Source organism: Microcaecilia unicolor, chromosome 6 (assembly GCF_901765095.1).
Source record: "Microcaecilia unicolor chromosome 6, aMicUni1.1, whole genome shotgun sequence".
Taxonomy (NCBI): Eukaryota; Metazoa; Chordata; class Amphibia; order Gymnophiona; family Siphonopidae; genus Microcaecilia; species Microcaecilia unicolor.
Window position 1 is genome coordinate 297,297,053 of NC_044036.1, and position 25,786 is coordinate 297,322,838.

Below are 25,786 nucleotides of genomic sequence, written 5' to 3' on the forward strand. Positions count from 1 at the left end.
AAAGGAATTAATTGGATTCAGCCTCGGACAATTCCAGAGCAGCCAGTCAGTGATTGCAGCTAAGCACACATTTACGAATTCCAGATTTAACTGCCTAGATGATGATGATCCAAGTATCATCCAGTTGAGGATGACTCCTGGCAACCAACTAGATAGAACACACTAGAGAAAGTCAATCTTCTGTTCATCTCTGAAAGCTATACCTGCTCTGGAAGATGGGACATTTTATTAGTGTAACGGAGTCTGATAGTCCATGTGTGAAGTGACATTTCAGTTGGGTAGAAACCCATTTTCAAGATTGCAGTCATAAAATAAACTCCTTGAGGCGTACAAGTGCTCTATCTAGAAACTAGCGCATGATATTTGCTTAAGTTATGTTTTTTGGTTTTTTTTTTTTTAGGTCCTGGGTATCCTGCTTTGGGGCGTGTGCTGGTCCGATCTCTTCTACTCTTTTCATGGGCTTGTACAAACTAAGGCCCCTCCGCCTGTTTACTTTGTAACTCCACTAATTCTTGGAATCACCATGGTTGGTAATCTTTATTTTAAAATAACATTTCTTTGTAAGAAGTCTTTAGAATTGACATGGTTGAATGAGTTGGACCTGGGTTTAATAGCGAGCCCTGATGCAGAGCGATGAAAGAGGTTAGACAGCTCGAAACATGATCGTGTAAGCAGCGTGTGAGCTATCCTTGGAGCCTCTTTTTTAAGTAATTTAAAGAGGCATATAATAATAAGATAAGTTGTTTTTATTCAAGCAATCTTTTTTAGTTATTCACTTTTCACAATTGCCTTTGAAAACTAAAAAATAGACAGAGTTGAACATTGTGAGTGGACCTATGATTATACTGATAAAATCCTTCAACAGTGATAGAGGATTTTTCATTCATGATACAAAATGGCCAAATCATGGATTGACCTGTATTGGATTGATGGACATCAAATGTATAATAAGCTACAAACTTTAAAGCTCCAGCAATCACTGGGGCTTTAAAGGGTTGACTTCCTCTACCCCCTCCAGTGGAGTTCTGTACAATCAGAGTGCTTTTCTAACACTTACTGATCCAGGGAAGCAGGTCTAAATGGCAACGTCTATCTTTTTGGACATTGATGTCCCTTCCCCCTCTGAAATCGAAGTTGAACATCCATATTTTGCCTCTCTCTAGCCCCGCCCAGACCACACCCCCTTGCCATATGAATGTACTGCATTTTAGACAGGTGTATCCCGGCTTTATGAAATCAGGATTTAGATGTCCATGCCATGGAATTTGTTGCGGTAAAAAGGGCCCTAACGCGCGGGACAAAAGGCCCCCCGCCGCTACCACAGGGCCCTTTTTCCCCGCAGCTTAATAAAAGAACCCCTGGGCATTTGAGATCCCATCCTAGGAATGCTACATTTGTATGACCTATGCTTTTAACTGCACAAATTTAGTCAGGGACCAGGCAAACTGAGCCAGATAAAACTTTTGTATTTATATGTAACCCAGTCCTTAGAATATCTCCTTCATATCTACTGATGGACAATGGTGTAATCCAGAAATAATTTATTGATCTGTAGCGTATGTAAATATAAATAACCTGTTACTCACATGCTGCATATTTCTGATAAGACTGTTAAATATTTAACCCCTGCTGATATAGTTCTCATACAAGTTGCAAAGGTATTGTTCTTTTAACTAGCCATCTACTACCCTGTTTCCCCGAAAGTAAGAAATCCCCTGAAAATAAGACCTAGTAGAGGTTTTCCTGAATTGGTAGATATAAGGCCTCCCCCGAAAGTAAGACCTAGCAAATTTTTGTTTGAAAGCAGGGCCGCCGAGAGCCGGACAAGGCCGCCCCCGGGCCGCCCCCCCCCACCCGAGGTCGCCGGGGCCCCCTCCACCCACCCTCCATCGCTCCCGGAACTAACCTTAAACGCCTCCTTTCACCTTCCCAGCAAGCAGCAGCAGGGCAGACCTCTCCTTCCTTCCGTGCCCCGCCCTCGCGGATGTTACGTCAGGCGAGGGCGGGACACGGAAGGAAGGTGTGGCCTGCCCTGCTGCTGCTTGCTGCGAAGGTGAAAGGAGGTGTTTAAGGTTAGTTCCGGGAGCGATGGAGGGTGGGCAGGCCAACCCCGACCCAACCCCAATGTTTCCCAAAAAATAAGACAGCCCCTGAAAATAAGACCTAGCGCATTTTTGGGGGCAAAAATTAATATAAGACAGTGTCTTATTTTCGGGGAAACACGGTATGAAGAAAGAAAAAAAAAAAACAGGTTCATCCTCTTTTTCCTTCTCATCAGTGACAAACTATGCAGCAGAATTCACAGATTTGTGTAGGAATCTGAAGGTCTGTGATTTGAGTGATTCTGCATGGATTTATCAGCAAGTTGGAAAATGAGCCAGCAGATCAGAATAATATCCAAAATATTTTATTAAAGATACCGTATGTTAGACATTTGCCCGACACAGGCCGTGTTTTGCCCAAAGAAGGGCTGCGTCGGGCTATAATAAACAATCATAGAATCTGAGCATTATAAAAACAAGTAATAATATGTAATATTAAAAATCAAACTAAACAAAAAGTATAAAATGTACATGTAAAACATAGACATGAATTGTTAACATTGAGAGTCTCTTTCAATTTAAAAAGTAGATAAGAACATTTGAAACAAATAAAATATATAAATAATATATCAAATAAATTAAGTCAAACCATAACTGACATATGAGAATGTAACATTAAAAAAAATATATATAAAATGTGTCGGGCAACTGTCTAACATACGGTATCTTTACTAAAATATTTTGGATATTATACTGATCTGCTGGCTCATTTTCCACGTTTGCCTTGCTGTTTTATCAGTAAGTCTGCATGTGTGGTCTCACTACGGCGTTTATATATAGTCTGAAGGGGGCTGGGTTGGGTGGCAGGCTCAGAAAATGAAATTCATGTGTAAATTCCAGCCAAACAACCCCCAAATTGGAAAGGGACCACTTGTAGCCATTCCTATATCTTCCGATGTAGATCCCCTTTTCTCTTGAGAGGTCTTTTGCAAAGCTTGCGGTAAATGCTGAGATGCTCATAGAAATATAAGGGGTGTCTCACGTTTACCGCCAGCTGATTTGTACAATGAGCTAAAAATGCTAACGTGGCTTTGTAAAAGACCCCCTTGGTACCCTGTCTGATATTTTTCTCGGGGCTCTTGATTTGAATTTCTGCTTTTCGAGGGCATTATATATTGATCGTTCAGATAGCAACTAAAAGCAGCTTCACATAGGAGGCAACAGAGGGAAAAAAAATACCAACTTCCATTTACTTTCAGGGATGCTGGGCCTGGGCAAATCACTTTGTGCATGGCTTCTGGACACCTTCCCTCCCCACACACTGGTCTGGTCCTCTCTTGCCTTTGCCTGCCTACCTCCTCTGTTGGTTTTAGTCTGTGGTTTATGGTTTATTTAAAGTTTAATACCCAGCCCTTCCTGCAGGCATAACTGGGTGGTTTACAAATAAAGTAACAATATAAAAAAAAAAAAAGAAAAGAATGCCATTTTGTACAGGAAAGAAACCAATCATACACCCTTCCTAATAAACTGAAAAAGAGAAAAAAAGAGGGTCAGTGGATTTGAAACACCACACCACCATCATGAAATTTGATCAGGCATCCCCTTTATTGAGTAAATTGCATTGGTTGCCCATTCAGGACAGGGTGGAATGTAAGGTACCATATAAAATTATTTCAGGAATTCATTCAAGGCGGTGTACAGTAAGAATAGATCAAACATGAGCAATAGGCAATTACAGCAGTAAAACAAAATTCAAATAACTAAACAAAGTATGGCATAGTATACTACTTACAATGTCAACACAATATGTAATAGAACATTTTTTTTGTTACATTTGTACCCCGCGCTTTCCCACTCATGGCAGGCTCAATGCGGCTTACATATTGTATACATGTACTTATTGGTACTTGAGGCAATGGAGGGTTAAGTGACTTGCCCAGAGGAACTCAGTTCCTCAGGACCAAAGTCCTCCACCCTAACCACTAGGCCACTCCTCCACTCCAGTGAAGGGTATAAGCAAAGATGGAACATATAGATAGGTAAGAGAGTAAGAGGAATTAGAAAGTACGGTGACTAATTTTAAAGAAAGTTGCACATGAGGTCAGAGAGGTGATTAAATATTATCTCAGCTAGGGTAGGAATGGATAAACATGTCCAGCTGCAGTATGTGCACTTCCTATTGCCCCAGCTGGTTTCTCAGCGCCATTAACAACCACCGTCTTGTTTTGCCAACCCTAAATCAGCATATCTGGAATCTACCAGACATAGTGCTTTTTACTTCTTGTAGCCTTGTACTTCGTATAACCTCTCCTTGACCCTGCAAAGCAATCTATCATGTAAGAGTTTTAAAGCAGGTCTCAAAACCTGGCTGTTCAATCAAGCCTACAACACCTCTGCCAGGGGCGTAGCCAGACACCCAATTTCGGGTGGGCCTGGGCCCAAGATGGGTGGGCAGAAGAACTCTGCCTTGTCCCACAAGTGATTTGGTCTCTCCCTCTCTCACCTGCATGCCATATGATCTCTCAAATATCCCCCCTCCCCCACATACCTTTTAAATAACAGATTTTCACCGTCATTTTTTAACACCCCCCCCCCCCCCCAAATCCAGTACTAGGCATACCGAGAATACAAAACACTCAGGACCTATAGAGCAATTCTACCATACCATAAGCAGTAATTTGTACGAGTCACACAAGGAAAAGGAAAGCATCTTAAACACTACAGTGAGCACTAGAACATCAATTCACCTATTGTAAAACGAAACCAGACAGAATAGTACAGATCGTCGATCCTGCACAGTCAATGCCAACTGAAAGCCATGTCTTTTTCACAAACACAGATACACCCTAATCCACTATAGAATAAGTAATCATAAACTTTCTATTTAGACAAAAATTAAACTGAACCCCCGATGCCAGACTCTGCATACAATGCAACACCACAGAAACAGAAAATGTCCCCTAGGACAGCAGATGTAAATTTGAAAAAACTAATACCAATCACCACTTTACAAATTAACAAATAGAAATAAAACAAATACAGAAAATAAAATAATACCATTTTATTGGACTAATACATTTAGCTTCTAGAGGCCAAAATCTCCTTCCTCAGGTCAATACAGTATAGTACTGTTACAGTATCCTATCCTGACCTGAGGAAGGGGGTTTTGTTCTCTGAAAGTTAAGTCAAAATGTATTAAAATTAGTCCAATAAAAAGAATACCTTATTTACATGTTCTATTTATAAACATTTATTAACACAGCTACAATACTATATCCTAAAGCAAAAAAATAAAAAAAATATATTTTATTTACAGTTTGTTGTCTCTGGTTTCTGCTTTCCTCATCTTCTTTTCACTGTCTTCCTTCCATCCAGCATCTGTCTTCGCTCTCTCTCTGCCATCCAGTGTCTGCCCTCTCTAATGTCCCTTCCATCCACTGTCTGCCCTCTCTCTCTGCCCCTTCCATCCACTGTCGGCCCTCTCTCTCCCTTCCATCCATCTGCCCCAGTCTGCCATCTCTCCCTCCGCCTTCCATCAACATCTGCCCTCTCTCCCTTCCATCCACATCTGCCCTCTATCTCTGCCCCTTCCATCCACCATTTGCCCCAGTCTGCCCTCTTTCTCTCTCCCCCTTCCACCCACCACCTGCCCTTTCTCTCTGCCCCTTCAATCCGTCTGCCCTCCCTCTCCCATCCATCCAGGGTCTGCCCTCCCTCACGTGCCCCCTTCCATCCAGGGTCTGTCCCCTCTCTCTCTCTGCCCCCTCTTTTCAGCCCCCAGTTCCAGACCCATTCTCCCACCTGCCCCAGGCATGGACCCATTTTCCCTCCTGCCCCTTTGTCAGACCCCAGTTCCAGCTTCAGACCCCTTCTCCCATCTGAGCACTCCCCCACCCCTCCCCAATCCCCTTCTGCCCTCTGAGCACCCCTCTGAGCTCCCCCACCCTCCCCAATCCCCTTCTGCCCTCTGAGCACCCCTCTGTGCTCCCCACCCCTCCCCCTCCGTTTTGACAGAGCCCTCTTCTGCCACCACCCTGCCTTTTTTTAAAATCCATGCAGCGACGCAGACAGCGCCTCGCATCTGCCCTGTGTGTGCTGTGTGAAAAAGAAAATCGCGTCGCTGGCGTCGGGTCTTCCCTCGTTTTGTCCCGCACTCGAGGAAATAGGAAGTTACCTCAGAAGAGGGCGGGACAAAGCGAGGGAAGGCCTGACGCCAGCGATGCAATTTTCTTCTTCACACAGCACACGCAGAGCAGACGCAAGGCGCTGCCTGCGTCGCTGCATGGGTTTAAAGAAAGAAAGGCAAGGTGGTGGTGGCAGGAGACGACGGAGCACCCCCCCACCCACTGACACCTGGGGCGGACCGCCCCCACTGCCCCGCCCTTGCTACGCCACTGCCGGCAGCAAGCAGCAACTAATACACACTGCTCATGTTGGCCCCACAGCCTTCTCTCTGATGCAAATTCTTGTTTCCGCATAGGCAGGAATACATCAGAGGGAAAGCTGTGGGGCCGGTGAAAGCAGTATCAGTTGCTGCTCACTGCAGGTGAAGATCTGCTATTTAAAAGATATGCAGGAGGGACAGTTGTTGGGAGTTTTCGGCTAGTGGGGCTTGGAGATCCCTGTCAGCCACATCATACTGTAGGTGTGCTGCTACTGGGTGGACCTGAGCTCAAAATGGATGGGCCTAGGCCCACCCAGGCCCACCCTTGGCTACGCCACTGACCTCTGCCTGATATTATTGAATTGTCTGACCACCATTATGAGGATGTTATAATGCCTTTGTATCGCTCCATGGTGCGACCGCACCTCGAATATTGTGTTCAATTCTGGTCGTCGCATCTCAAAAAAGATATAGTGGAATTGGAAGAGGTGCAGAGAAGGGCAACGAAAATGGTAAAGGGGATGGGACGACTTCCCTATGAGGAAAGGCTAAAGCGGCTAGGGCTCTTCAGCTTGGAGAAAAGGCGGCTGAGGGGAGATATGATAGAGGTCTATAAAATAATGAGTGGAGTTGAACGGGTAGATGTGAAGCGTCTGTTTACGCTTTCCAAAAATACTAGGACTAGGGGGCATGCGATGAAGCTACAATGTAGTAAATTTAAAACGAATCGGAGAAAATGTTTCTTCACTCAACGTGTAATTAAACTCTGGAATTCGTTGCCAGAGAATGTGGTAAAGGCGGTTAGCTTAGTGGAGTTTAAAAAATGGTTTGGACGGCTTCCTAAAGGAAAAGTCCATAGACCATGATTAAATGGACTTGTGGAAAATCCACTATTTCTGGGATAAGCAATATAAAATCTTTTGTACATTTTTGGGATCTTGCCAGGTATTTGTGACCTGGATTGGCCACTGTTGGAAACAGGATGCTGGGCTTGATGGACCTTTGGTCTTTCCCAGTATGGCAATACTTATGTAGTTATGTAACTACCACCTTGTTTTGTCCTGTCACTGGCTCTTTCCCTTGCCTTTTTCTCCTCTTCATACTTTGCCATACTTTGTTTTGTTATTTGAATATTTTTACTGCAGTAATTGTCTGTTGCTTGCTTTTGATTACTGTACACTGCCTTGAATGAATTCTTTCAAGAAGGCAGTAAATAAATCCTAATGAATAAATAAAAATAATAACTTTCACTTCCTTACTTGCTATCTCTGTTTGATTGAGTTCTGTCCTATCAATATTTTGTAGTTCTTTTCTTTTCTCCATATTAGTCTGTACACCACCTAGTTCTGCATTGTCAATTTTGAGTGGTATAGTAAGTTTTCAGTAGACTATAAACTGTCTATTCATGAGCCCTGTCTCGACTGCCTTCCTCTTTTCTCCCTTCCTTTATTTCTCTTTCTTTCCTGTTCTGTGTGGGGCACAAAGTTGTTGTTTTTTGAATTACAAAAAAACGGGTTACCAGCAGGGAGTGAGCTTGCAGGAACTTCAGAGAGACACGAGTGTATTTGGGACAAGCCTGGGCGAGAGAGTCAGTGTGCCAGCAACTGTATGCAGCTCAGAAGTGACCAGTGATGCCAGACCCTGACTAATGCTGCAGTGTCTGTGGTGGGTAAAGGTGGCAGCTCAGTTTGGCTACCATCTCGTTTTGCCTCATTTACAATCGGGAAGCAGTAGGGCAGTGGCGGTGAGGGGAGAAGCAGTGCAGGAGGATGGCCAAGACCCAGAGGAGAGAAGCAGTGCAGGAGGATGGCCAAGACCCAGAAGAGTTCTCGGGTTGGCATCGTTATCGGAGGACCTATACCTGCTGGAGGGAAATGTGACAGGGAACATTGGCTTTCAGGGCTGGCTCAACCTATGGACCAGGTGAGGCACCGGCTCAGGGCGCCAGTGATAATAAATGGCACCAAAATCTTAGTCCAGAAACTCTTCCCCTTCCCCCGCCTGCAGTTTTGCTTCCCCTTCTTTCTCTAACCCCCCCCCCCCCAATCTACCTTCAGTCTCCTAGAGGGCACCAGCAAATCTTTACACATGCTGCTTCAGCCTGGCCCAGAGCGTTCCCTCGTCCACATCCCACCCTTTCTGATGCAACTTCTTGTTTTTGGCAGAAGGAAGGCTCCATACCAGTTGCAGGCGGCATGTGTGAATCACTGTCAATGCCAGCACCATCTAGGAGTGTGAAGGTAGACTGGGGGGAGGGGAAAGGAAGAAAGAGGGAGAGATGTTGTGCCAGGAATTTGACACCCTTTCTCACTTGTGGGGAGGGGGGATGAGAGAGAGAGAGGGAGGTACCAGATCCTAGGCCAAGAGGGGAGGGGATGGAAGTACAGATGTCAGATCATACGGGGGGTGGGGACACGACTAATGCAAAAGTTGGCTTAGCCAGACCTGTTCGCATGCTGTATCTTTTAGGATTTCTTCTTAACATGGGTGTTCCATCCTTTCTCTTTAACTCACTTATGCCTTATGCTCATATTCATTCTCTTTGATCATCACAACAAAAACATTTAGTCATTCCCTCCCACTCACAAGTATAGCTGGACTCCACCATGCGATCATGTTTCAGGGTTGTTATGCCTACTCTTCCTGGAGACCTTTGCTTTTTGAGTCATCCTTTGTAAAATTCAGTGCTTTAAAAACCCATTATTTGTACAGGCTTTTCCCTCTGTAGCACATGAGTTTCTTTTTCCTGGCATGTAGCTGGGGTCCTTTGCAGCAATTCTCCTTTTCACAGTCCTGTGCCCTTTGCACTTTCTGCTGTTCCTGTGGTAAAATATAATTGACTTTGAATGTATTATAAGCCTTATGTGTTATGTAGTCTTCTCCCTTAGGGGTCCTTTTACTAAGCCGTGGTAAAAAGTGGCCTGCAGTAGTGTGGGTGCGTGTTTTTGGTGTGCGCTGGACCATTTTCTACCGTGGCTGGGTAAAAAGGCTTTTTTTAATGGGGGGCAGTAAATGGCCGTGCGCTAGAATTAAAAGTAGCGTGCAGCTATTTACTGCCTGAGCCCTTACTGCCACCCATTGACCTAGCGATAAGGGCTCACGCACTACACGCACGGTACTCATGCAGCGCACACCAAAGTGGCCGCGCTGCCGATTACCGCTAGGAACACCCCCCCCCCCCCCCCCCCCCCCCCCCCCGGCGGTAGAAAATAGAAAAAATATTTTCTACTGAGGGAAACAGCACCGGCCAACTTCAAAATTACCGCGGGATGGGTGTGCTAACCGGGCGATAGTGTCAATTGGAGAATTATTGATACAGTCATTAAAGATGCGCAGGGAGGTAACACCGAGTAGATTTTAAATTTATAAGGAGCAAAGCTGGATCTATAAATTGAACAGAGTGGAGGAGTGGCCTAGTGGTTAGGGTGGTGGACTTTGGTCCTGGGGAACTGAGGAACTGAGTTTGATTCCTGGCACAGGCAGCTCCTTGTGACTCTGGGCAAGTCACTTAACCCTCCATAGCCTGCCATGAGTGGGAAAGCGCGGGGTACAAATGTAACAAAAAACAAAACAAAACACTGTTGAGCCTAATGGGCTCAACAGAGAAATCAAATGGCAGTCTTTAATTTGACAGATTCTGTTATTGCCTGGGTGAGTCACCTGATCATATCTTTAAAAAGCTTGAAAAAAACGCCGCGGCCATGTTGGCTGACGGGGTCTGAATAGTGGATACTCAATCGGAGACATAAAGGTAACAGACCGCTACAATATAGATATAAGGACATATGGAAATAATTTTCCAGTTTGAGGTCTGATTGATTTGTTTTTTTACAGGGGCATACCTTGAAAAAGCTTTGCTGGCAAAACACGTGTCGGTATTTAGCCCCACCTTTCAGCCTGACATGATATCAAGACTTTTAAAGCAAAGTAAAAGGATTTCATTTCATCCCCTTATGGATATATATATATAAGAGATTTTTGAAAATAGAAAAATTGTCAAAATATATGAACGTCATAAAGATATAAATATCAGTGACCGATGACAAGAAGGGTATGACCCCTGTCACCATATATAAATATTGATATGGTGAACAACAAGTGAATTTGGGTCTACCTCTGACTGTCTGAAGAAGAAGATAAATATATAAAAAAACACAAAATTATAATACAGTAATCATTTATTAAGCTATGCCAGCCTCTGATGTCATACTCAGGTCCGTGATAGCGCATGCAGGTTCCAGGAGCAGTTTTAGTGGGTACTGCATTGCACTTCAGACAGGTGGACCCAGGCCCATACCCCCCTATCTATTACATTTGTGGAGGAAACAGCGAGCTCTCCAAAACCCACCACAAACCCACTGTACCCATATATAGGTGCCCCCCTTCACCCGTAAGGGCTATGGTAGTGGTGTACAGTTGTGGATAGTGGGGTTTGGGGGGGTTTGGGGGGCTCAGCACACAAGGTAAGGGAGCTATGTTCCTGGGAGCATTTTATTAAGTCCACTGCAGTGCCCCCTAGGGTGCCAGGTTGGTGTCCTGGCATGTCAAGGGGACCAGTGCACTACAAATGCTGGCTCCTCCCATGACCAAATGGCTTGCATTTGGCCGTTTTTGACATGGACATCTTTGGTTTCGAAAATCACCAAAAGTCAGAAACGTCCATGTCTAGGGATGTCCAAATTTAAGGATTTGGACGTCTCTGACGGTATTTTCGAAACGTATTTTCGAAACGAATTTTCGAAACGAAAGATGGACGTCCATCTTGTTTTGAAAATATGGGTTTCCCCGCCCCTGGATTTTGCCGTTTTGCAAGGACGTCCAAATCGCAACTTGGACGTTTCTTTCGAAAATGCCCCTCTGTGTGTCTTCTGCATGCCAGGCTGCAGTGGGGTAGTAGCCTGGAAGTCCTCAGGAGTCTGGGGGGGGGGGGGGGGGGGGTTCTATGGATGGAGCTGCAGAAGCACTCGCTCAAGTGGGCCCAGCCAGCTCTCTAATCTTGGAACAACAGCTAGTGAAGGAAATTGCCTGTTTGATTGATTGGGATATATATTCATTGTAGATGGTTAATAATTCCTTAGAGTGATTCTCCAGGATTGCGCTGATTATATTGCTGTATGCATACTTTATTGCACTGTCCCATCCTGCAATGCTCTGAGTTTCCTGAATTGCACAGTCTTATCCTGTGTGTTCTTTCCTGACTTGCAGTGCTCTGCATTTATTTGATCCTATCTTTTCTGTTCACAGATTTTAGCAACACTACTGATTCAGTATGAACGATTGCGGGGTGTACAGTCATCAGCTGTTCTTATCATCTTCTGGCTGCTGTCAGTTCTCTGTGCTGTGATTCCATTCAGGTCCAAGATCCTGACAGCCCAGACTGAGGTAATTAAAGGTTGTGGTGCTGAGGGACAGTGGTGGCCTTAAACTATTAATTATTTGCACGTAACTCGTCAGAGATTTTTTTTTTATTTTTAAATTTAGGATGGAAGTTATTTTACTGTTAAGCCCAATTATTAGTAGCATGACTTGTAGTAAAATATCCTGTCGTAATGGTAATCCATGTTGATAACTTCTCCCCTTTAGTCTAAGAAAGGGCAAGGTAACAGAAATATGTAATGGAATTCTAAATACCTTTAAAATAAATAAATAAAACAAGGGGCCATTCACAAGGATTTTATCCTTTCATATTGAGAACTACATCCCAAGTTTGGTGCACCCACAGCAGACCAGATTTATTAAATATAGATATGGGGCCCTGTTAAAAATTCTAACGCGCCTTAGTAAACAGGGCCCATGATCTATACTATGTTATGCAACCTTGCTTCTTGAACTTCTATAGGTAGGTACCATCCAGCATGCTATTTTTGTACCTTATATTGTTGATGTATATGTTGTTATGAAGTCAAATAAAGAATTGAACATAATATAGCTATGGTCTGATAATGTTCGATGTTATGTTACTTGCTTTGTATGAGGTACCTAGCCATTTTGCTATACTTTCAATGCAGAGAAAGCTTTTGAAACATTTAATACATTTAATGGTCTTATCTATATTTAGTCCTCTACAAATTTGGCTTTGGGGATCACTTTTACTGCTGGATTGAAGCTCTGTATTTGACTCCCCTCCCCCCAGGCCACAATAATGGTGAATGATCGCGTCTTTGCTTTGTTTGTCTGGTCCATGGAACTTGCCAGGGCTGCCCATTATCTCCACTCTTATTTGCACTGTTAATTGAACCTTTTTTCAATATTGATTTGAGAAATTGGAGAGATACTAGGCATATTAGTAGGGGGCCAAACCCATGCTATCTCTAGAGTCTATAAAGATTGCGCAAATGTCCAAAGTTGGACTTAGACGTCATATCGAAAATGCCCCTCAACGGGGCTCATTTTTGAAAGAGAAAAACATCCAAACAGTGGCATAAAACAGCATTTGGATGAATGTATTTGTTTATTTTATTTATTCATGACACTTATACCCCACATTAGCCCAAAATAGACTCAAGTTCAATGTGGCTTATGAACAAACAATAAAGTGAATAAAACATAATAATATACAGAATATAACACAAATTACAATAACTTCAAGAAGCAAATTCATACATGTGCAGTAAGTAACCAGGGATTTAGACTGTCTCATGGAGAAACAAATAATTAAGGGTGGATAGGTGAGAGCATAATTAGGCAGGATTAGATGGGAAACGAGATTAACAAAAGGGTGTGGGTAGAATTTCTTCTCAAAAGTCCAAATTGGTATTTTAAAAACCTATTTTGCAGACATTTATCTATGCAATTTGTCTTCAGTGCATCCAAATCACAAGGAAGCGGCGTGCTGGGAGAATTTCAAGAGCGGACGTAGGGAGTTCATAATATTTGGAAGTTTTACAGCCATAATGGAACAATAGTAGACATATGAAGTACTGTACACATTATGTGCAGGTACTTTCTCTGTCTGTAGAGGGCGCACAATCTAAGTTTTTTGTACCTAGGGCAATGGAAGGTTAAGTAACTTGCCCAGGGTCACAAGAAGCTACCAAAATGTTGAAGTTTCAGCCCTAGATGTTTTTGTTTTGTTTGGGGACAGATTTCATCTTGTTGCCTTTTCTTTTTTCTTTTCTTTTTTCTTTTCTTTTTTCTTTTCATGTTTGTTCTGATATTGGACACTTTCCATCTTATTTTCGAAAGAGAAAGACGCCCATATTTCGACCCAAATCAGGAGATGGGCGTCTTTCTCTCATGGGCGCCCAAATCGGTATAATCGAAAGCCGATTTTGGGCATCTTCAACTGCAGTCTGTCACGGAAATGGGCAAAGTTGACGGGGGCGTGTTGGAGGCGTGGTGAAGGCGGGACTGAGGTGTGTTTATTGGCCGAGGAGAGATGGGCGCCCTCGGCCGATAATGGAAAAAAGAAAGACGTTTTTAGCGCGAATTTAGGTCACTTTTTTTTTACCCTTTTTTTTCACGAACAAGTCCCAAAAAAGTGCCCTAAATGACCAGATGACCACCGGAGGGAATCTGGGATCACCTCCCCTGATTCCCCCAGTGCTCACTAACCCCCTCCCACCCCAAAAAAAAGAACTTTAAAAACTTTTTTTTTCCAGCCTGTATGCCAGCCTCAAATATCATACCCAACTCCATCACAGCAGTATGCAGGTCCCTGGAGCAGTTTTTACTGGGTGCAGTGCACTTCAGGCAGGCAGACCCAGGCCCATACCCCCCTACCTGTTACACTTGTAGTGGTAAATGGGAGCCCTCTAAACTCCCCCAAAACCCACTGTACCCACATGTAGGTGCCCCCCGTCACCCATAAGTGGTGTAGAGTTGTGGGGAGTGGGTTTTGAGGAGGATTTGGGGGTCTCAGCACCCAAGGTAAGGGAGCTATGGACCTGGGAGGTGATTTAATGTTTTATTTTTTAAAAGTGCCCCCTAGGGTGCCCGGTTGGTGTCCTGGCATGTGAGGGGGACCAGTTCACTGCGAATGCTGGCCCCTCCCACGACCAAATGCCTTGGATTTGTTCGTATTTGCGATGGCCACCTTCGGTTTCCATTATCGCTGAAAACCGCGGGCGCCCATCTCAAATTTGCCCAAATCCTAGGCTTTTGGCCGGTTTAAACCGTATTTTCGAAAGAAAAGATGGCCGCCCATCTTTTTCGAAAATACGGTTCGGACCGCCCCTTCTCGTAGATGTTCCCGGAGATAGACGCCCATGGAGATGGGCGTTCGCGTTCGATTATGCCCCTCTTTGTATATTTTATTGTTTATTATGTTTGCAATGTCATCAATAAAAATTGTTGAAACGTAAAAACTCCCAGGTACACAACTTACTATTACCCCTTTATACTGTATACTGAGCCCTTCAAAACCCACCAAAAACCTACTGTACCCAACTGTACACCACTACAATAGCTCTTTGGCTATAGGGTTTGACCCACACCTCTCCAGATTAAGTGATATGACTTCAAAGCAACTTAATTTTTCTGCACTTTGTTACCAAAGAGACCTTATAATTCTTTTCAGTATTTTCAGATTCGACATTATGCCTCTAGTTAATTTGGATCATAAATGGTTCTTCTCCACCATCCTTTTAGATGGGTGAATGCACTATTTCATAAAGTGAAGTGTGAAAAATGTATCTCACATTTGTGTAAAGCTGTGACACACACTCTTTTTCTGAGTCCGAAGTGCTAGGTTGGGAAAGACCCTTGGAGTGCAGACAGAGAATTTTTGGCAGGGTGTATGGGATTATACTTTGATATGTTCAATACCTATAGTGCTCATTTTCAAAAGAGTAAAGCGCGTCAAAAATGAAATTACCGCAAGGGCCACACGGTAGCTGTGCAGTAACTCCAAATTGACGCGCGTTGGGCTGGGCATGCTCAGAATGTTGCACAATCCTGAGCTCTAGGAGAGCTGTTACATCCCGATGATATGTATGATCAGTCCTGCTGAAAAACACCTGTTACAGGTGAGCAACAATGCTTTGAACCCATTTCCTCATTATGGCTCTCTCAAGATAGACAAATTATTAATGGACTAATGAATCTGAGCTTCCCAATCAACTGATTATTTATTCAAGGGTAAAGCTTCTGAATAATCAGGCTTTCATGCCCTTCCTAACTGCCAAGTAATCACTTTGCATATGTAGGTACTTCAGGTGGGGGTGGGGCAACAATCACAAAAAAGATCAGTCTCTAGTATACACCATATTTAATATTTCTCCTTTCTCCCGTTATCGCCAGAGATGACAGTGTTGATGTGATCATGGATTTACAGTGATGTAGATACCTTTACACTGGGAACTGGAGCGGGCCCATCTACTCATGTCACATAGGTCATTGATTGAATTTCAGATGATAATGACTTTGGCCACTACCAAATGGAAGTAGAGCTTACACTCTTATTTGTTGCTGTTTTGTTAATTTAGTATTTAAAAAAATTTTTTTTGCTAATTTTTATTTATTTGGGCTTTTCTGAGTTTTCGGTATTATTTTAGGTAACCCAACTCCTGGGATTTTTCTAGCCTTTGCCCATTGTTTTGAAGGTGACAGGCGCTGTGCTCCTGTGCTGATAAATTAAAGAGCCCACTTTCATCTGTCTTAGTTTCTCTAGATCAGGGCTTTGAAACCTTTTCTGATTCCCTCACCCCTTTCCACTGATCAATAAAACCCTTGCACCCCCACATGTCCACTGGTGGCTGCTACATATGTCGCTAGCTGTTAGCTGTTAACGTCACTAAAATTACAGAGGTACAAAATGATACTACCAATAATTGTCCCAGTGACTGCCTTCACTCTGTCTAGAAAGTTTCAATAAATTGCCTCAGATTTCATGACCTCTCCCTGCACCCCTGGTTAAGGACCCCTGCTTAGATGAACTGCATGCTATGGTACTGACCTCTTATTACCTCTCTCTTGATTATTTATCCTGAATTTATACCGGCTGTTATCCTAATATGCTGAGTGTAATTCTGTTGCTGGTTGCTGACTTTTTTTTTAAACCTCCCATCTTCGCTGTACTCACAGGATCAGTTCAGGCAATTCCAGTTTTAATGCCTTGTATCTTCCTATGACTTGACTTTATGCCAGTTTCAAACCAGTCACAACGGTAATTCCCACAGTCTTATCAGCAGTCTTACTACGACCTTCATTGTCATTCATTTTTTACACATAGCACATGTTACCGTTGCCAAAGGGCGTTACCCTACATTAATCTACGTTGACGCTAATTTGCTGTTTTCTTATCTGTTACTCCAGTTATCTGTTTCCATTACTCTATAGTGTTTACACATCCTTATCCTTTGCTAAGGAGCTTGCCACTTGTTTTCAGCCTAGTTCCCTCCCAGGAAACTGGCATTTTAAAATCTTCTTGGCCACTCTTTGCCAAGACGTTTGAACCTTTCATTCAATTTTACTAAAATGTCTGTGGCTGGTAGTACATCACTCAGTGATTTCCAGCTTTTCATGCATCCATGGTTACCTCTGTGTGTGTATGTATATGTAAATATGTTTGTATGCAGTGCATTTTTTTCTAGCAAAAAAGGTGCCGGTACTCAAATGCTAAGCCACCCTTCAGGGGTGGGGTGATCACTGAGAGACCCACCCCACAATAGCCAGGCCCCTGCCATCAGTCACAGAATCTATGACAAGGCAGAATTGGTGTGTAGAGCCCGAGCTCTTTCATTAAAACATGGGGTCCATGGGTCAATTTTAACAGACAATGGAAAAAGTGCCGGTATTCAGTACCCCCAAATACCCCCTCAAAAAATGCCCTGTTTGTATGTATGTACAAACATAAGTACATAAGTATTGCCATACTGGGAAAGACCAAAGGTCCATCAAGCCCAGCATCCTGTTTCCAACAGTGGCCAATCCAGGTCACAAATACCTGGCAAGATCCCAAAAAAGTACAAAACATTTTATACTGCTTATTTACTTATTATTACATTTGTACCCCACGCTTTCCCGCTTAGAGCAGGTTCAATGCGGCTTACATAGTAACAGGGATTGATTATCCCAGAAATGGTGGATTTTCCCAAGTCCATTTAATAATGGTCTATGGACTTTTCCTTTAGGAAGCCGTCCAAACCTTTTTAAAACTCCGCTAAGTTAGCCGCCTTTACCACATTCTCCAGCAATGAATTCCAGAGTTTAATTACACGTTGAGTGAAGAAACATTTTCTCCGATTCGTTTTAAATTTACTACATTGTAGCTTCATCGCATGCCCCCTAGTCCTAGTATTTTTGGAAAGCGTAAACAGACACTTCACATCTACCTGTTCAACTCCACTCATTATTTTATAGACCTCTATCATATCTCTCCTCAGCCGCCTTTTCTCCAAGCTGAAGAGCCCTAGCCCTATGTATATGGATAGATATGCACACACAGTTAAAATTGTGTTCATTTTCTTTATTTCAGCTTCCTATAGAAAGACTTAATCAGCTGTAATTTCAGACAGATCAGAATCCAGTACATCACCTCTAAGAATTCATAAGGCTTCTGTGCCCATGTCTAGCACCAGCTAATTTCTGATTACATACTTTGAAATATAACCATGCAATCCAAATCTTTCTGAAGAAGAAAAAGAGAAGTTCAGGTCTCAGGGAGGTCTGAGTTTAAATAGTACAGACTTATCTAGGTCTTAGTGAGAGATCTTACAAAAACACAGGATTATGTTAATGCTTCCTTAGGTCCCTGTTTACCAAGGCGCGTTAGCATTTTTAACACACCTACAATTAGCGCGCGCGTTAACTGTGTAGGTGCCTATAAGGATATTGTAGGCGTGTACACTGTTAACGTGCATACATGAATAATGTGCATTAAAAATACTAATGCGCCCTAAAAAGCGGCTTAGTAAATAGGGCCCTTAGTTTTTTAGGAATGCTGGGATCAATATTCAAAGCAATTTAACCAGGTAAGAGAGACTCCTGCCTGGTTTAATCGCCTGTGTGGGGCTATCCAGAGATACTCAGCAGCACTTAGTCGGATAGTAATGCTGAATATCCTCTCTAACCGCCTAAGCTGAAATAGGTTGTGTTGTGAATAGTCTGGGGCAGGGGTGTCCTACCTCGGCCCTTGCCAGTTCGGTTTTTCAGGATTTCCTCAATGGATCAAATTGAACCACATAAGACACAGTCCTTTCTTTGTCCGGTTAAGGGCTGAATATTGGCCCGTAACCAGATAAGTGCCAGCCATCCGCACATACCGGACATTCAATGCTGGTTCCCAGAATATTCGGATATAAAGCAGTAGTGGGGGAAAGAACGCTCACTGCCAGCTTTGCCAGTAGTAATGGATACAGTACTGACCTATTTATGCTATATTACAGTAATTCAGTAATATCCCTGAAAATTTATACAGCAGGGAACAAATGAGGAAATTGAATTTTATTACCATTTTCTATGTTTCGCCACTGTTAGCAGGATACTGGGCTAAATGGACCTAGTCTGATCCAGGATTTCAAGTCTTACAACTTCTTCTACTAACCTATAAATGTACTCACTCTGCTGCTCCCCAGTATCTCTCCACACTCGTCCTTCCCTACACCCCTTCCCGTGCACTCCGCTCCATGGATAAATCCTTCTTATCTGTTCCCTTCTCCACTACTGCCAACTCCAGACTTCGCGCCTTCTGTCTCGCTGCACCCTACGCCTGGAATAAACTTCCTGAGCCCCTACGTCTTGCCCCATCCTTGGCCACCTTTAAATCTAGACTGAAAGCCCACCTCTTTAACATTGCTTTTGACTCGTAACCACTTGTAACCACTCGCCTCCACCTACCCTCCTCTCTTCCTTCCCGTTCACATTAATTGATTTGATTTGCTTGCTTACTTTATTTATTTTTTGTCTATTAGATTGTAAGCTCTTTGAGCAGGGATGTCTTTCTTCTATGTTTGTGCAGTGCTGCGTACGCCTTGTAGCGCTATAGAAATGCTAAATAGTAGTAGTAGTAGTAGTAGTTACAACTCTTTTAAAATACAATCAGTAAATAAACCAGATAGTATGCCCAGAAAGCACTATACATAAGATTATAACTTGATCTAAAAACGTAAGAAATGCAATGCTGAGTCAGATCAAAGGTCTATCAAGTCCAGCATCCTGTTTCCTGGTCACTAGGAAGTACCTGGCAGATCCTAAAGTATAGATCTGTTTCTTCCAGCTATCTCTCAGGGAAGGGTGGTAGCCTTTTGAGCTCTGCTTGGTTAATAATTGTTTATGGAGTTTTGCTGTACAAAGTTTTCAAAACCACTTTGCAACAGAAGTGTGTTAGATACATTGTTTGGTAGATGATGTTGATATATTGCTTATACTGGTCATATTTAAGTGTTTTGTATTTAGACTATTATAGCTGTTATTCAAATTGGTATATATTAATATTAACATTTGATTTGTTATACTCCTTGACCTGGACCCTGGTAAAGTGGAATATAAATGTCAAAATTAAATTCAATTAAACTAAATCTGGCAACAAATTCCGTACCTTGTTTGTTCCATAACTAAACACTTTCTCCAATTTATTTTAAATCTGCTACCTGTTAATGTCATGGAGTGTCCCCTCTTCCTAATACAACCTGACGTAAATGAATGTTTGAATTAAACTGCTGAACCCCATTCATGATTTTATAAACCTCTATATGTCCCCTCTGTTGTCTTCTCCAAGCTGATAAGCCCTAAACTGCTTGTACAATTATTTGCTAACTCAAAGAAGTTTTCCCATCACTAGCTTCCAGAACTGTTTAGCCTCTCTTCATAAGTGCTCTGTTCTAGCCCCTTTAATGTCATGGTATTCTCTATAATTAGATTTCAGCAAAGATTTTAACACTGTTCTAGATACGCCACTTATAAATATACTAAGCACCCTTGATATGGCCCTAATGTGACTGACTGGGTTAGAAACTGGTTGAGTGGAAAGTGACAAAGCCAAGGACAGATTAAGGCCATCTGATGCCCTAAACGTAGCCCAACAATGGTGCCCCTGGGCCCTTCCATTGCTTAACTGACAAGACATTAAGACTCAACGGGGCCAATATCCAGACCGTGGCAGGTAGCTGGGCCGCCTCCCACAGTCAGCTCTGAGCCCAGATATTTAAAGCTGGGCCATTTCTGGTGACCGGTATTGAATATATGGTTTATTTTTGGCCGGTTCCAACTTAACTGGCAAAGCTGATATTAAGTTGGATTCGGCCAAATATATTCCAGGTATTGATGTGGCCATATTTGGTCGCCAGGCTGAAAATTGGCAGAGAGCCAGTCATATCACACGATATAACCGGCTACCTGCTAGCTGTTAACTGGTAATATTCAGCAGGAGACACAGCTATCTCCTGCTAAATATCACCAGATAGCCGGCTAAGAACCATTTAACTGGCTGGTTAACTGGTTTTGAATATCAGCCAGAATAAGTGCTGAGAAATGTCATTATTGTATGAAACGAAACATCATGCATATTTATAATGATTTGAAAAACAGTGAAATTTATGTGTGGCAGATGGCGGTGAAAGAGTTTAGGGCGTGATAGCTAGGGGGAAAACTCTGTGGTGCCCCATGCGAGTCCCCAACGTAATAGCCCTGCCAAAATAACTTTGAATCAAATAGCCCTAGACAAATCGGCCCCTAACAGAATGGCCCTATACAAAATGGCCCTCCCACAAAATAACCCTTGGCAAAAATAGCCTTTCACAAAAATAAAAAATCTACTAAAAAATACAATTTATACTAAATTCTTTATTGAAAGACTTAAGCAGCTCTAAGGATTCATATCCCCAGCTGAAAAAAGAAGAAGAGAGGATGCTACTACTACTACTACTACTACTTAACATTTCTATAGCGCTGCCAGGGTTACGCAGCGCTGTACAATTTTAGCATGGGGAAGGACAGTCCCTGCTCAAGAGAGCTTACAATCTAAAGGTTACAAACTATGTAGTCAGTTTAGGTAACTTACAACTTATGTAGTCAATGTAGGTAGCTTACAATCTAAAGGTTATAAGCTATGTAGGGAAGGTGGTTAGGCGCCAAAAGCAAGGGAGAAGAGATGGGCTTTGAGTAAGGACTTGAAGATGGGCAGGGAGGGTGCATGGCTTATGGGCTCGGGAAGTCTGTTCCAGGCATAAGGTGATGCGAGGCAGAAGGGGCGGAGTCTAGAGTTAGCGGTGGTAGAGAAGGGTACAGATAGTAGTGATTTGTCCTGAGAGCGGAGGTTATGGGTGGGAACATACATGGAGAGGAGGGTAGAGAGGTAAAGGGGGGCTGCAGATTGAGTGCACTTGAAGGTCAATAGAAGAAGCTTGAACTGTATACGGTAGCGGATCGGGAGCCAGTGAAGCGACTTGAGGAGAGGGGTGATATGAGAGTATCGATTCACGCGGTAGATAAGACGTGCGGCGGAATTTTGGACAGATTGAAGGGGGGATAGATGGCTAAGCGGGAGGCCAGCGAGAAGAAGGTTGCAATAGTCAAGACGAGATGTAACGAGCGAGTGGACGAGGGTTCGGGTGGTCTGTTCAGAGAGGAATGGGCAAATTTTGCTAATATTAAAGAGGAAGAAGCGACAGGTCTTAGCTGTCTGCTGGATATGGGCACAGAAGGAGAGGGAGGAGTCGAAGATGAGTCCGAGATTGCGGGCTGAAGAGACGGGGAGGATGAGGGCGTTGTCAACAGAGACGGAAAGTGGGGGAAGAGGAGAAGAGGGTTTGGGTGGAAAGACAAGGAGCTCGGTCTTAGCCATGTTCAGTTTCAGATGCCGGTTGGACATCCAGGCAGCAATGTCTGAGGCAGGCCGAAACTTTGGCCTGGGTTTCGACTGTGATGTCGGGAGTGGAGAGATAAAGCTGGGTGTCATCAGCATAGAGATGGTACTGGAAACCATGTGATGAAAAAAGAAGAAGAGAGGATGCCCTGTTCAATGACTATTAGATACTGCAAAATCCTGCAGACTTGCAGAATGATTTGGTTATATGTCATAATTTGTAAGATTATTCTAATCTAAAATCCTTTTTCAATTTAGGACACTCTCTCTCTCTCTCTCTTTCTTTTTTTTCCAGAAATTCCACTGAAATGGAAAATTGTGTTATCAGTTGAACTAATTTGCTCTAAAGTCAACATCACTGACTGTAGAAGATTTGCTCTGTCAGAAATGTCAGATCATGAGCAGGGAAATTCACTTTGCCACAGAATCAAATTTCACTACATTCTATACTGATTGAAACCTGGTCACTTAACATAATCTGGAGAACTGGCACATTTAATCAAGATCTGAAGTTCATTCATGCTATACATTAATATCTTTGGGGGTAGAGAATTAACCTAGCAGCTTCACCTGCTCATCTTGGGCTTCTGTTGCTATTGGACCTAGCCTCTATTTGGCTAGAGCACCATGGACTGTCTGTGTGAGGGATTTTTTTTTTGCCTTATTTTATATACTTTCTTCAGCAGCCCAGTCATTGCAACATCAATCCTCGGCCAGAAACCACAAACCACAGGTCCCAACAGAATCTGTCTGACACAAGTGCCATTTGTGCAGTGGTTGAGTCTCCTTTCTGCCCCATCCTACCTTCCGACTTGCCTTTGAGATCATTGGCAATGGCAGCAATTCTTGCGGAAAGCTGCAGAGACTGGCTCTGAAGCATTCCTTCTATGGTGTCGGCACCCCCTATACACGGTGTGCAATTGGTGCCAAAACACTGCGTTTGTGTAAGAAATAGGGAAGAACTTCCATCCGGACTACCAACATCACCAACAATGTTCCACTTTCTGGCCTGAGTCCCATCGCTACACTATGTTTAAGTAGTTCCAACTGATCGGGCCATTTTTGAGGGGGGGGGGGGGGCTAATATATCAAACTATTTTGTCAGGGGCTAATATGTCAAGGGCCATAATGTGGGTGGGGGAAAGATAGGTCTTGCTTTTCTGCAGAAAAGGGCCTCATGGCAAGTAGAGCACTTGACGCGTGGCCATTTCGGAGGGGAGCCCTTACCGCCACCCAGTGAGATGGAAGTAAGGACTCCCGCACTAACCCGGTGGTAACCGGACAATGCACGGTACTGCCCAATTACCGACAGGTGGTAAGTACCTCCGGACTGCTGCGGTAGACCAGCGGTACTTCCTTTTTAGTGAGCAGTAAGCCCGCGTTGGGCTTACCGCAACTTTGTAAAAGGGGCCCTGACTTTGGAAGCATTAAAAGCTTGATCTTCACTGATTTAGGAACATATTTGTGGACTGTAACATCTGATGCTATAGACTGTGGTTAGGTTTCAGCAATTGATTAGTGGGATTATCTTTAGTGCACCAGTTTCCTTCATTTCGTCTCCTTAGTTTGAGAGTGGATTTTAAATGCAAAGGTTTATAGCAATATGAATAAAAGTTGAGGGGCAAGATGGCGATCTGAGAGGAAGTCGCGTCTGAGCTCCCGAAACCCGACGTACTTGCCTGAGAGAGCAGCACTTTCCCCACGAGAATTCATGGGGAAAAGGAAGGGGAAAACAGGGATTCAGTCCTCCTCCTGCCCTGGAAGCCCGGCGCTCCGGCAACAAACGTTGGAGAAGTACGGCGTTCAGATGAGCAAAACCCCAGCTCCCGCGATGATGGAGTCCGTAGCTGGACTATCGGACCGCAGCATAGAGGCAGCGTCACTTAGCCCACCTCCAACTACAGCACCACCGCGACCCGGAAGTGTTCGCTTCCTATCGGATGGGCAGCTACTGCAAACCGAAGGGTTTCCTGCACTAGCAACCGGAGGAGGCCCCGTGGAAGCGTGGACCCCAGAGAAGTTAGCGGCTACAGAATTGGGTGCAGTGAGCCCTGCACTCACTCCTGTCCTGGTGGCATCTTCCGTGGATAGCGGTGAAAGATTAAGACCAGCTGTAATAACGCTTGAGTTGCTGTGGGACGCCATACAGGGGATGAACACCAACCTTACCAAGGTAACAACTTCTATAAAAGAGGAAATTGTAAGTTTAAAGCAAACTCAAGAGCAGCTTTGTGGGAAAATGCAAGAAAATCAAGAGAAAACTGAAACACTGGGAGGAGAGCTTAAAAAATTACAGGATCTGACAGGAACTTTGGTAAAGGACAGAGACACTATAGTTAAGAAGATTGAATACTTAGATAATCAGGGGAGGAGAAATAACTTAAGATTCCTTAATTTTCCGAAGTCTCCTCTAATTCCTGCAAAAGATATGCTAAAAAAATATTTTGGACAAATCCTAGGAATCCCTGTGGAGGGCTTTCCGCCCATCACCGGGGCTCGCTATATATATGGAATTCAATCTCAACCCCTGATTTCTCAGCCTCAACCAGATCTGAACTTGACAGAGTTCCTTGAGAGTTCACTGGAGATGGTTACTGAACGCACAACTCTCCTGGTATCTTTCGCTCTTGAACTTGATAGAAATAACATCTTTAAATTGTATTTCAGGCATATGAATGCATCTTTTTTTGGAGCTAAGATCCAGATTTTCCCCGATCTTAACAAAGAGACACAAAAGCGTAGACGAGAGTTCCTGGTGTTAAAGCCAAGAGTTCTCGCTTTATCTGGAACATTTGTTCTAAAGTATCCATGTAGATGCTTTTTGTCCATTGGTGGTGCTAATTATATGTTTCTTGACCCCAGAAAAATGCAAATATATATAGATTCGAAAGAACATAGTAAGATTGGTGATCAGACCTGAGGCCCCACTTTAAATATGCTGTTAAATCGGCTAGCGAGTAGTCAGGGTTTTCTTCCTCTTGCAGAGTAAATTAAACTCAATTAATTTTTCCTTTATTTTGTTATTCCTAGTTTCTTGCCTCATAATGTGGTGTAGTTTGTGGTCAATATAAGAATGATTATATTTCCTATGTTATAGTATGTTTAAAATATATTTTCTGTATCTATTACATTTTTGAAATGGATGTAAAATTGTAAAATCATAAATAAAATAAATAAATAAAAGTTGATGTATTCTATAAATGTATTACCAATAACAAAAAACCTTCATTCTTTCCTCATAGTCTCCATAACCTCCTTCTGCCGAGGTTCCTTCTCTTTTAAACCAGCAGTTCTAGGACTTATAGCAAGGTTCCAATCATTAGAAAACGATACTCCCCCTCCGGGGGCTGGACTTCTCGTTCAACTTTCCTTGGTGTGGATGTGACCACAGATCACCAGCCTGCACTCTTGACTTCTCAAATAGTGCACTCTCTCTTCCCGTCACTTCCTTCAGGATGCTGAGAGGGGTTTTGGGCCTCTGGGCTCAATGAAACTTACAGCTATGGCAGTGGCAAGGGGCCTCCTTCCTCCCCACCAATGCAAGTGAGCCATCTCGAGTTAACAAAGTACCTGGCCGCAGAAAAGTATCGATTGACCGACCGCCAAACCAGTGGCGTC

At 43.3% G+C, this 25,786-nt stretch overlaps 1 protein-coding gene across 3 annotated transcripts in view; it reads left to right on the forward strand.

Moving 5' to 3' along the window:
- Positions 1–25,786, forward strand: part of ABCC3 (ATP binding cassette subfamily C member 3) — a 178,840-nt gene that overhangs the window by 21,695 nt on the left and 131,359 nt on the right. For all 3 annotated transcript variants that reach the window (XM_030207972.1, XM_030207973.1, XM_030207976.1), the window contains exons 3-4: positions 401–526; positions 11,671–11,808. In XM_030207972.1, coding sequence (XP_030063832.1) covers positions 401–526; positions 11,671–11,808 — 264 coding nt within the window. The remainder of the gene's footprint in view (positions 1–400; positions 527–11,670; positions 11,809–25,786) is intronic.